The 13,229-nt window shown below is 47.2% G+C and overlaps 1 protein-coding gene across 1 annotated transcript; it reads left to right on the top strand.

Moving 5' to 3' along the window:
• Positions 1-3,112: 3,112 nt before the first annotated feature.
• LOC124687691 (auxin response factor 8-like) lies at positions 3,113-5,573 on the top strand. The gene is made up of 3 exons (XM_047221450.1): positions 3,113-4,141; positions 4,228-5,153; positions 5,259-5,573. Exons 1-3 carry the CDS (start codon positions 3,113-3,115, stop codon positions 5,311-5,313), a joined length of 2,010 nt encoding a protein of 669 aa, XP_047077406.1. The 3' UTR covers positions 5,314-5,573.
• Positions 5,574-13,229: the final 7,656 nt, after the last annotated feature.

Raw genomic sequence — 13,229 nt, 5'->3', positions numbered from 1 at the left:
CATGAAAAGTTTTGCTATATGTTATCTATTTGTTAGCAACTATAGATCATTGCCTTGAATCACTGAATTCATCTCATATGCTTTATAATAGTATGATCAAGATTGTGTAAGAAGCATGTCACTACAGAAATTAGTCTTTTTATCGTTTACCTACTCGAGGGCGAGCAGGAACTAAACTTGGGGATGCTGATACGTCTCCAACGTACCTATAATTTCTGATGTTCCATGCTTGTTTTATGACAATACTTACATGTTTTGCTCGCACTTTATAATGTTTTTATGCGTTTTCCGGAACTAACCTATTAACAAGATGCCGAAGTGCCGCTTCTCGTTTTCTGCTGTTTTTGGTTCCGAAAGGCCGTTCGGGCAATATTCTCGGAATTGGACGAAATCAACGCCAAACATCTTATTTTTCCCGGAAGACCCCAGAACACCGAAGGAGAGTCGGAGGCGAGCCAGGGGGGCCCCACACGACAGGGCCGCGCGGGCTCCACCCTGGCCGCACCGGCCTATGGGGAGGGAGCCCTAGCGCCCTTCCGACTCCGTCTCTTTGCCTATATAAGCCCTTTCGACCTAAAAACGCGATACCAATTGACGAAACTCCAGAAAGACTCCAGGGGCGCCGCCACCATCGCGAAACTCCGTTTTGGGGGAAAGAAGTCTCTGTTCCGGCACCCTGCCGGGACAGGGAAGTGCCCCTGGAAGCCATCTCCATCGACGCCACCGTCTCCATCATGCTCCGTGAGTAGTTCCCCCATGGACTACGGGTTCTAGCTGTAGCTAGTTGGTATTCTCTCCCCATGTACTTCAATACAATGATCTCATGAGCTGCCTTACATGATTGAGATTCATCTGATGTAATCGGTGTTGTGTTTGTTGGGATCCGATGGATTGTTACATTACGATTGTCTATCTATAAAGTTTGTGAAGTTATTGTTGCTGCAATCTTGTTATGCTTAATGCTTGTCACTAGGGCCCGAGTGGCATGATCTTAGATTTAAGCTCTATACTTATTGCTTAGATTGTATCTACAAGTTGTATGCACATGTCTATGTCCGGAACCAAAGGCCCCAAAGTGACAGAATTGGGACAACTCGGAGGGGAAGGCTTAGATATGAGGATCACATGTTTTCACGGAGTGTTAATGCTTTGCTCCGGTGCTCTATTAAAAGGAGTGCCTTAATTTCCAGTAGATTCCCTAGAGGCCCGGCTGCCACCGGTTGGTAGGACAAAAGATGTTGTACAAGTTTCTCATTGCGAGCACGTATGACTATATATGGAAAACATGCCTACATGATTAATAATCTTGATGTTCTGTCTTAATACTATTTCAATCCTATCAATTTCCCAACTGTAATTTGTTCACCCAACACTTGTTATTGGAGAGTTACCACTAGTGTAGATAGCTGGGAACCCCGGTCCATCTTTCATCATCATATACTCGTTCTACATGTCATTGGAAGTAGTATCAACTATTTTCTGGTGCAATTGCTCTCATATTGCTGCTACTGCTGTTGTGTTACTGTTACTATTGCTCTCATATCACTGCTACTTTCACATCACCCCTGTTACTAGTGCTTTTCCAGGTGCAGCTGAATTGACAACTCAGGTGTTAAGGCTTATAAGTATTCTTTACCTCCCCTTGTGTCGAATCAATAAATTTGGGTTTTACTTCTCTCAAAGACTGTTGCGATCCCCTATACTTGTGGGTTATCACACCCTCGGGAAAACAGGAGGGAAATGGTACAATTTGAGGAGTTCATGTGTTCATGGAGTGTTAATGTGTTGTTCTAGGCTACTCGAAAAGGGTAACCTGGCACCACGTGCTTACGGATTTATGGTGTCCCGCAAGGTTCCAGCTTCCGGCGCTCAGGTCCCGCAGATGAACGTAAAACCTATTTTCAGCGCCCTTGTCCATATATGATGCTATAAACGCGAGAAGCAAATAACGAATAGCGAATAAGAACACACAGAGGGAACATAAGATTTTAACATGGAAAAAATATCTCCAACAAAGAGAGAAAAAACCACCCACGTTAGCTAGCGAAACTTCACCATTTGGGGAGTTTTTGCAAACGTCGTTGGTTATATTACGAAGCGATTAACCTTAGTCGGCAGCTTACAAGAGGTATAAATATATGGTAATGACGATCCGAGCCTCGCTCATTTTTATATGAATTTGGATCATGGTACTCCGTCTGATTCATATTATTTGTCACTAGTATGGATATACATAGAATTAAGATATGTCTAGATACATCTATGTTAGTGGCAACTAATATAGATTGGAGAGAGTATAATATTTTAAAAGCCTAATTCTTAATGTTAATGAGTGTGGACTTTTATAAGACGAGGTACACGTAGCTCGTTTTTTTTAAAAAAATAGTATTTTAAGTTTCAAAAAAACTGAAAAAATATAGATGTAGGCAACGTTGAGTTCTATAATTGTGTAAAATGAGAACCCGAGATACCATATATTCGAGACAACACAAAAATGACAAAATCTGACAGATTTTGAGATTGTGAGAGCTTGTACTATTCCATATTATAGATATCAGAATTTGTCATTTTTGCATAGCCCCGAACATAAGGTATTTCGAGTTGCATATTTGCACGTTTGTAGAACACATGTTTGTCTACATCTAGATTTATTTTCACATTTTTTAAAAACTTTTAAATATTATTTTTGAATTTTTCAAAAAAGAGCTATATGTAGCTTGAGTTATATTTGTGGTTTACATGTGTTAAGCTCTAATTCCTCAACGGTGTATCTTCCATGGGCCATGCTGCCCATGAAACTACTAGACTGCTGGTACTACTGTGCAGTGGACGCGTACTGAAGCTCACCGGCCCAGCTTCACACTTGTACACGCGTAGCTCCAGCCACTGGTCCTGCAATTTTCCGACGTGAACCGCCACGCACAATCGATCCAGCCCTGTGTCTCTCCCATTCGCTACGGGGTCATGAACGGGCACATATAAAGTCGCCGAACTGCCGGGGCTATGCTATTCCTTGTTACACTAGGAACGGCACCACTCGTCGGCTCTCCTCCGAACTCCGATTCCCACCACCACCACTCCAACAAACAGAAAACCACCCAACTTGCTGCGGATGATCACGTTCGCCGACCTCACGGAGCCGCCGCCGGGCGCCGAGCGGAGCGTCGACCGGCAGCTGTGGCTAGCGTGCGCGGGCGGCATGTGCACCGTGCCGCCGCTCGGCTCCAGCGTGTACTACTTCCCGCAGGGCCACGCCGAGCACGCGCTCGGCCACGCCGCCGGCTTCGACCTCTCCGCGGCGCGCGCCCCGCCGCTCGTGCCCTGCCGCGTCGCCGCCGTGCGCTACTTGGCCGACGCGGACACCGACGAGGTCTTCGCCAGGATCCGCCTCGCCCCTCTCCGCGCCCCGGAGTCCGGCGCCGACATCCAGGACGACGCGCAGGAGGAGAAGCCGGCGTCGTTCGCCAAGACGCTGACGCAGTCCGACGCCAACAACGGCGGCGGGTTCTCGGTGCCGAGGTACTGCGCCGAGACCATCTTCCCGCGGCTGGACTACGCCGCCGACCCGCCCGTGCAGACCGTCGTCGCCAGGGACGTGCACGGGGCCGCGTGGAAGTTCCGGCACATCTACCGCGGCACCCCGCGCCGGCACCTGCTCACCACGGGGTGGAGCGCGTTCGTGAACCAGAAGAAGCTCGTGGCCGGGGACTCCGTCGTCTTCCTCCGCGGCGACGGCGGGGAGCTCCACGTCGGCATCCGGCGTGCCAAGCGCGGCTTCTGCGGCGCCGAGGAGGGCTGGGACCGGTACGCGGGCCCCGTGCGAGGCAATGCGAGCCCGTGCGGGGCCGCCAGAGGCCGTGCCAAGGTGCGCGCCGAGGACGTGTTCGAGGCGGCGAGGCTGGCGGGCAGCGGGCAGCCGTTCGAGGTCGCGTACTACCCGCGCGCCAGCACGCCAGAGTTCTGCGTGCGCGCCGCGGCGGTGCGCGCGGCGATGCGGGTCCAGTGGTGCCCCGGGATGCGGTTCAAGATGGCGTTCGAGACGGAGGACTCGTCACGAATCAGCTGGTTCATGGGCACCGTCGCCGGCGTCCAGGTCGCCGACCCCGTCCGTTGGCCGCAGTCGCCGTGGAGGCTCCTTCAGGTACCGTAACTTCACCACCACCACAAACAAATCAAACAATCTGCTTTTCGGTACAGCTTTCGCTCAATTCTCCAATGAATGCGCAGGTGACCTGGGACGAGCCGGACCTCCTCCAGAACGTGAAGCGGGTGAGCCCGTGGCTGGTCGAGCTCGTCTCGAGCATGCCGGCCATCCACCACCTCGCCTCCTCCTTCTCGCCGCCGCGCAAGAAGCCGCGGGTTCCGGCCTACCCGGAGTTCCCCTTCGAGGGGCAGCTCCTGCACCCGGCGTTTCCCCCGAACCCAGCGACGCACGGCCACCGCCACCATTACCACCACCACACCCAGAGCTACCGTCCGTCCTTCTTCCCCTTCCCGGACGGTAGCATACAGGGAGCCAGGCATACGCAATTCGGTCCATCTTCTTTATCGGATCTCCGCCCCACCCACCTGCAGCCGAGCCTCGCGTACCCGGGGATCCGCTGCCCCGACCGTGTCAGCGCTACACCCGGAATCAGCACCGACCTGACCATCGGCAGCTCACCGGGGAAGCTAAACGCCGTCGCAAGCACCCTGTGCGTCAAGCCCCACGGCGTCAAGCGGCTGGGGCTAGTGCTCTTCGGCCAGACAATATTGACGGAGCAGCAAATGAGCTCGGCAGGAGTGACCTCCCCCACGGCCACCTTGAACAGCTCGCTCGACTGGAACGACGAGAAAGCCGCCGGCAACGCGTCGGAGGGCTCGGCCTCCGGCGTCATACAGTACAGCAGCCCCTCCGACGACACGTCGATGCGGTGGTTCAGGGGCCACAGCCACAGCAGCTCCGAGCTCGGCCTGGAGGCGGGACAATGCAAGGTGTTCGTCGAGTCGGAGACCGTTGGCCGGAACCTCGATCTCTCGGCGATGACCTCGTTCGAGGAGCTCTACGGCCGTTTGTCGCAGATGTTCTGCATCGACGGCGCGGAGCTCAGGAGCCGCGTGCTCTACCGTGGCGCCGCCGGCGAGGTGAAGCACGCCGGAGACGAGACTTTCAGGTGAGAGCAAATCACTATCCGTGCTACACTTGCTAATAAACAAATTCTTAATACCCATATCGATCGGTCTTTAACTTGAACTGAATGTATAATTTTCTATGTCAGCGAGTTCGTCAAGGCGGCACGGAGGATTACCATACTGGCAGATGCTGGGAGCTAGAGCATAGAGACAGAGCATCGTCCGTATGTACAGGGCAGTTTGATGTGCTATCGTGTTCTTTCATTTTTATCATCGGACTACTATCGTGTAGCATTCATCAAAAGAGGCTATGGAGCATTAGTCCAATTAGGCAGTCCAGTTATCTTCTTCTTCTTCGTGTATCGTGTAATGTGCAATCCATGTAGCAAGACTTGGGTTAAGGGAATGATCGTGTCCTTCTTTTTGCTTATGTTAGCATAAAAATACCACATTTTCTTCAATATAGCGGAACAATATCCCACCACACTTTGGTAGACTTTTTCTTCAATGTGCGCTAAACACGAATTGACCACGATTTAACACAACTCTAACAAGGGTACCCGCCTGTCAGGGCTAGTTTACTGATTTGGACTGGACCCAACTTATCAGCCCTATTTAAAAAACTAAAATATCCAATTAGAAATTAGAAAATCAATATATCCCAAAACATCAAATAAATTGGGAGATTGTCTCCTTCCTCCAACCATCGGCCCGGCTGGCTTAGATGCCATCTTCGGCTTGGATGGGAGTAGGGGCGCGTGACGTTTTGTCATCCTCCTAAGACCCTAGCGGCGATGCTTGGATCAGAGCAGGGTTGCACAAAGTCACGGTCCAAATTTGGGCTCGGAATGCGTCGACGCATACAACAACCGAGTCCATGCCCGCTTGCTAGGGACAACATACCCACCTCACTCACTCACGGTCATCCTCCCCTTTGCAACCCAAGAGCGACGCCACAGCCTCCCATTTTGCTCGCCATTGTCGGCACAGTCTATTTGGCCCGTAGCTCGCCTTGCTGACCTCGTTGCAGCCCTTGCCCTGTCATCCATCCACAAGGAACAACCCACTAGCCTCGATGCCCACGACCTATTCGGCCAATTGCTCGATACGAAACCTGGACTATTTTCAAGGATTTGCGACAAATAGGCATGCCATTGATTCATTATTCTTGCCCGCAGATGGACCTTAGGCAGTTGACCGACTTCTTCATCAAGGAAATCCTCGACAACTCGTCAGACGAGGAAACAGACGGCTCTTCGAAGCTCATGGTTGCCGCGGGCTCCTTCATCCACGATCACATTGAAGGGCGGAGGCCGATGCACAACGGCTCGACGAGGCCTAGCAGGGCAACCCGTTGTGCGATAGAGAGGCTAGCCACTACCGGCTGCATCGGGACTACTTGCACCCCATCAAGCCGGTCTTCACGGAGGCCCTCTTCGCGCAGCGCTATCGGGTGTCAAGATACTTGTTCTTGACTATTCTGCCGGGCGTGGGAGATTACGAATCGTACTTCTGATGCAGGTCCTATGCCACTGGTAAGCTAGGCTTCACCTCTTATCAGAAGTGTTCCTGGGCTATTCGTATCCTTTTGTATGGAGTGTCTTCTGATCTCCTTGATGAGTACTTGTGAATGAGCGAAACACCTGCCTTGATGCGATGTACAAGTTCTGATGAGCTATGATTGCGTTATTCGGCGGTATTTACTTGAGAGAGCTAACCGTTGCCAACACTGCCTAGTTATTGTCGATCAACGAGGACAGGGATTTTTGGGGGATGATTGTAAGAATTGACTGCATACACGGGGAGTCAAAGAACTATCAATTTGCATGACAGGGGGCGTATAGCAGGCTTGCCAAGGGGTGCATGCACTATCATTCTTCACTCGGTGGCATCACATGATATGTGGATTTGGCCCTTTTTCTTTGGCATGGCAGGTTCCCACAATAACATCAACGTGCACCATCTCTCTCAGGTATTCTCCAGACTTATAGAAGGCAATGCTCCTTCGTCAGTATGAGATCATTGTCAATGCATATGGCATGTCATATCATCTTGATGATGGCATCTATATATCTAGTCTGGGCCACACTAGTGAAGGTAATCCGCAATCCTACAACAGAGAAAACGAAGAGGTTTACCTTGAGGCAAGAAGCTTGCATGAAACATGTGGAGCAGGCTGATACGTTCAAAATGTATCTACTTTCCCGAACACTTTTTCTGTTGTTTGCCATCTATATTGTGTGTTTTGAATGAAACTAACGCGGACTGACACTGTTTTCGGCAGAATTGCTCTGGTGTCTCGTTTTTGTGCAGAAATTCAACTTTCAGGAAAATTCTGGGAAAATATTGCAAAATCCATATTTCACCCGAAGACTCACGGAGCCAGAAGACGAGACGAAGGGGGGGCACGAGGGGCCCACACCTGCCCTAGGCGCGGGCTAGGCTTAGCCACTCCTAGGGGTGGTCTGGCCGCCTCGGCCACCCCCTCCACCTCTCCTTCGCACTATATAAAGCCCCTGATCTGAAAATACCGGGGGGGTCTGATGTTTTTCCAGAAAGAGTTCCGCTGCTCCGCCGCCACCAGAAACCCCAATTCGGGATCAGAAACTCCATTCTGGCACCCTGCCGGGACGGGGAATCAGAGGAAATCATTGCCATCGCCATCACCGATGCCTCTCCATCAACCATCCATGATTCCCCATCCATGTGTGAGTAATTCCCCGATGTATGATGTAGGGGATGGTAGGGATTGGATGAGATTGTTCATGTAATAGCTATAAGATTATCATGAGCATAGTGCCTAGTATCCGTTGTTAGTATTTTTGACATTGTTGCAACTTGTTATGCTTAATGCTTGTAACTTTGGGCCCGAGTGCCATGATCTCAGATCTGAACATTTTATTGATTCATGAGGATAATTATTGTTTTTGATCATACCTGGAAGTTGTATACACATATTGTTGTCCGGAACCCGAGGCCCCAAAGTGGTAGAAATTGGGATAACCAGAGGGGGTGGCTATGATGTGAGGATCACGTGTGTCCATAGAGTGTTAATGCTTTTCTCTGGTACTCTATTAAAAGGAGTACCTTAATTACTAGTACTTTCCCTTGAGACCCTGCTGCCACGGGCTGGTAGGACAAAAGATGGCGTGCAAGTTTCTTATTGCGAGCACGCACGACTAAATAGGAACACACGCCTAAGGTTATTTTATACTATGATGCTTATATCATTATTACTTGCAATGCCTATGTCTTGTTATTGTATGAACTATCTCATTCATGCATCGCCCGTTCATCCATCCCTGTGCCTACAATATTTTTAATCCTGTTGTCTGCTGCAATCATCGCTACTGCTATTTTCATTTCATTATTGTTCTTACTTCACTACTACCACTGCCATAAAACTGTTACTACTGATAAACTGTTGCGAGCAAGTCTATTTCCATGTGCAGGTGAATTGATAACTCATCTGTTAAAGCTTATAAATATTCTTTGGCTCCCCTTGTGTCGAATCAATAAATTTGGGTTTTACTTCCCTCGAAGACTGTTGCGATCCCCTATACTTGTGGGTCATCAAGACTATTTTCTGGCACCGTTGCCGGGGAGCATAGCTTTATTTACAAGCTCACTTGAAGGTGATATTTTTGGCTGCAATTTATTTATTATGGGGAAAGCTCCTGAATCGAAGTTCCCTATATTGCCATCCACTACAAGAGGAGGTACAACTCTGAACACCTATGTTGCTCTTGATTCGCCATCTGTTATGAGTAAGGTTCTTACTCCACCACATGATGCTAAAAGAAGCTGAATAAGAGTGGTTCGTTAGGTCCTTCCTGGTGCGTAGTTGACGTGGGAGTTAGAAATCTTTGTGGTGTAGCTTTTCTTCAGTTCCCCGGCAACGGCGCCAGAAAATATGCTTGATGGCGTGTATTTCACACGTTCGTTGGGCAACCCCAAGAGGAAGGTATGATGCGCACAGCAGCAAGTTTTCCCTCGAGAAAGAAACCAAGGTTTATCGAACCAGGAGGAGCCAAGAAGCACGTTGAAGGTTGATGGCGGCGGGATGTAGTGCGGTGCAACACCGGAGATTCCGGCGCCAACGTGGAACCTCGCACAACACAACCAAAGTACTTTGCCCCAACGAAACAGTGAGGTTGTCAATCTCACCGGCTTGCTGTAACAAAGGATTAACCGTATTGTGTGGAAGATGATTGTTTGCAGAGAAAACAAGTAAAAACAAATATTGCGAGCAGATTTGTATTTCAGTATTAAAGAATGGACCGGGGTCCACAGTTCACTAGAGGTGTCTCTCCCATAAGATAAAAGCATGTTGGGTGAACAAATTACAGTTGGGCAATTGACAAATAGAGAGGGCATAACAATGCACATACATGACATGATAAGTATAGTGAGATTTAATTGGGCATTACGACAAAGTACATAGACCGCCATCCAACTCGCATCTATGCCTAAAAAGTCCACCTTCAAGTTATCATCCGAACCCCTCCGAGTATTAAGTTGCTAACAACAGACAATTGCATTAAGTATGGTGCGTAATGTAATCAACAACTACATCCTCGGACATAGCGCCAATGTTTTATCCCTAGTGGCAACAAGCACAACACAACCTTAGAACTTTCTCGTCATCGTCCCAGGTGTCAATGCGGGCATGAACCCACTATCGAGCATAAATACTCCCTCTTGGAGTTAAAAGTAAAAACTTGGCCGAGCCTCTACTAGTAACGGAGAGCATGCAAGATCATAAACAACACATATGTAATAACTTGATAATTAACATGACATGGTATTCTCTATCCATCGGATCCCGACAAACACAACATAGAGTATTACGGATAGATGATCTTGATCATGTTAGGCAGCTCACAAGATCCAACAATGAAGCACAATGAGGAGAAGACAACCATCTAGCTACCGCTATGGACCCATAGTCCAGGGGTGAACTACTCACTCATCACTCCGGAGGCGACCATGGCGGTGTAGAGTCCTCCGGGAGATGAATCCCCTCTCCGGCAGGGTGCCGGAGGAGATCTCCGTAATCCCCCGAGATGGGATCGGCGGCGGCGGCGTCTCGGTAAGGTTTTCCGTATCGTGGTTTTTCGCATCGGGGTTTCGCGACGGAGGCTTTAAGTAGGCGGAAGGGCGAGTCGGGGCCGGACGAGGGGCCACACCATAGGGCGGCGCGGGCCCCCTAGGCCGCGCCGCCTTGTGGTGTCGCCACCTCGTGGCCCCACTTCGTATGTTCTTCGGTCTTCCGGAAGCTCCGTGGAAAAATAGGCCCCTGGGTCTTCGTTTCGTCCAATTCCGAGAATATTTCGTTACTAGGATTTCTGAAACCAAAAACAGCAGTAAAACGGAACCGGCACTTCGGCATCTTGTTAATAGGTTAGTTCCGGAAAATGCACGAATATGACATAAAGTGTGCATAAAACATGTAGGTATCATCAATAATATGGCATAGAACATAAGAAATTATCGATACGTCGGAGACGTATCAAGCATCCCCAAGCTTAGTTACTGCTCGTCCCGAGCGAGTAAAACGATAACAAAGATAATTTCTGAAGTGATATGCCATCATAACCTTGATCATACTATTTGTAAACATATGTAGTGAATGCAGCGATCAAAACAATGGTAATGACATGAGTAAACAAGTGAATCATAAAGCAAAGACTTTTCATGAATAGTACTTCAAGACAAGTATTAATAAGTCTTGCATAAGAGTTAACTCATAAAGCAATAAATCAAAGTAAAGGTATTGAAGCAACACAAAGGAAGATTAAGTTTCAGCGGTTGCTTTCAACTTGTAACATGTATATCTCATGGATAATAGTCAATATAGAGTAATATAACAAGTACAATATGCAAGTATGTAGGAATCAATGCACAGCTTCACACAAGTGTTTGCTTCTTGAGGTGGAGAGAGATAGGTGAACTGACTCAACATAAAAGTAAAAAGAATGGTCCTTCAAAGAGGAAAGCATCGATTGCTATATTTGTGCTAGAGCTTTTATTTTGAAAACATGAAACAATTTTGTCAACGGTAGTAATAAAGCATATGAGTTATGTACATTATATCTTACAAGTTGCAAGTCTCATGCATAGTATACTAATAGTGCCCGCACCTTGTCCTAATTAACTTGGACTACCGGATCTTTGCAATGCACATGTTTTGACCAAGTGTCACAATGGGGTACCTCCATGCCGCCTCGTACAAAGGTCTAAGGAGAAAGCTCGCATTTTGGATTTCTCGCTTTTGATTATTCTCAACTTAGACATCCATACCTGGACAACATGGACAACAGATAATGGACTCCTCTTTAATGCATAAGCATGTGGCAACAATTATTATTCTCATATGAGATTGAGGATATATATCCAAAACTGAAACTTCCACCATGAATCATGGCTTTAGTTAGCGGCCCAAAGTTCTTCTCTAACAATATGCATGCTCCAACCATGAAGGTGGTAGATCTCTCTTGCTTCAGACAAGACGGACATGCATAGCAACTCACATGATATTCAACAAAGAATAGTTGATGGCGTCCCCGAAGCATGGTTATCGCACAACAAGCAACTTAATAAAAGATAAAGTGCATAAGTACATATTCAATACCACAATAGTTTTTAAGCTATTTGTCCCATGAGCTATATATTGCAAAGGTGAATGATGGAATTTTAAAGGTAGCACTCAAGCAATTTACTTTGGAATGGCGGATAAATACCATGTAGTAGGTAGGTATGGTGGACACAAATGGCATAGTGGTTGGCTCAAGTATTTTGGATGCATGAGAAGTATTCCCTCTCGATACAAGGTTTAGGCTAGCAAGGTTATTTGAAACAAACACAAGGATGAACGGTACAGCAAAACTCACATAAAAGACATATGGTAAACATTATAAGACTCCATACCGTCTTCCTTGTTGTTCAAAACTCAATACTAGATGTTATCTAGACTCTAGAGAAACCAAATATGCAAACCAAATTAACAAGCTCTAAGTATTTCTTCATTAATGGGTGCAAAGTATATGATGCAAGAGCTTAAACATGAGCACAACAATTGCCAAGTATCACATTATCCAAGACATTATAGCAATTTACTACATGTATCATTTTCCAATTCCAACCATATAACAATTTAACGAAGAAGAAACTTCGCCATGAATACTATGAGTAGAGCCTAAGGACATATTTGTCCATATGCTACAGCGGAGCGTGTCTCTCTCCCATAAAGTGAATTCTAGGATCCATTTTATTCAAACAAAACAAAAAAAAAAACAAACCGACGCTCCAAGCAAAGTACATAAGATGTGACGGAATAAAAATATAGTTTCAGGGGAGGAACCTGATAATGTTGTCGATGAAGAAGGGGATGCCTTGGGCATCCCCAAGCTTAGACGCTTGAGTCTTCTTAGAATATGCAGGGGTGAACCACCGGGGCATCCCCAAGCTTAGAGCTTTCACTCTCCTTGATCATATTGCATCATACTCCTCTCTTGATCCTTGAAAACTTCCTCCACACCAAACTCGAAACAACTCATTAGAGGGTTAGTGCATAATAAAAATTCACATGTTCAGAGGTGACACAATCATTCTTAACACTTCTGGACATTGCATAAAGCTACTGGACATTAATGGATCAAAGAAATTCATCCAACATAGCAAAAGAGGCAATGCGAAATAAAAGACAGAATCTGTCAAAACAGAACAGTCCGTAAAGATGGATTTTATTAGGCCACCAGACTTGCTCAAACGAAAATGCTCAAATTGAATGAAAGTTGCGTACATATCTGAGGATCATGCTCGTAAATTGGCTTAATTTTCTGAGCTACCTACAGGGAGATAGACCCAGATTCGTGACAGCAAAGAAATCTGGAACTGCGCAGTAATCCAAATCTAGTACTTACTTTTCTATCAAAGACTTTACTTGGCACAACAAAACATAAAACTAAGATAAGGAGAGGTTGCTACAGTATTAAACAACTTCCAAGACACAAATATAAAAAAAAAAAAATACTGTAGTAAAAACATGGGTTGTCTCCCATAAGCGCTTTTCTTTAACGCCTTTCAGCTAGGCGCAGAAAGTGTAACTCAAGTAA

The sequence above is a fragment of the Lolium rigidum genome, chromosome 2, assembly GCF_022539505.1.
Source record: "Lolium rigidum isolate FL_2022 chromosome 2, APGP_CSIRO_Lrig_0.1, whole genome shotgun sequence".
In the NCBI taxonomy this organism is placed as follows: Eukaryota; Viridiplantae; Streptophyta; class Magnoliopsida; order Poales; family Poaceae; genus Lolium; species Lolium rigidum.
Note: the sequence above shows the minus strand (reverse complement) of the source record. Positions and strands in the feature narration are given on the sequence as shown.

Coding starts and splice junctions, on each gene's coding strand:
- LOC124687691 (XM_047221450.1), top strand. CDS start 3,113: ATGATCACGTTCGCCGACCTCACGGAGCCGCCGCCGGGCGCCGAGCGG. Junction 4,142..4,227: donor CGCCGTGGAGGCTCCTTCAG/GTACCGTAACTT, acceptor ATGAATGCGCAG/GTGACCTGGGACGAGCCGGA. Junction 5,154..5,258: donor GCCGGAGACGAGACTTTCAG/GTGAGAGCAAAT, acceptor TTTCTATGTCAG/CGAGTTCGTCAAGGCGGCAC.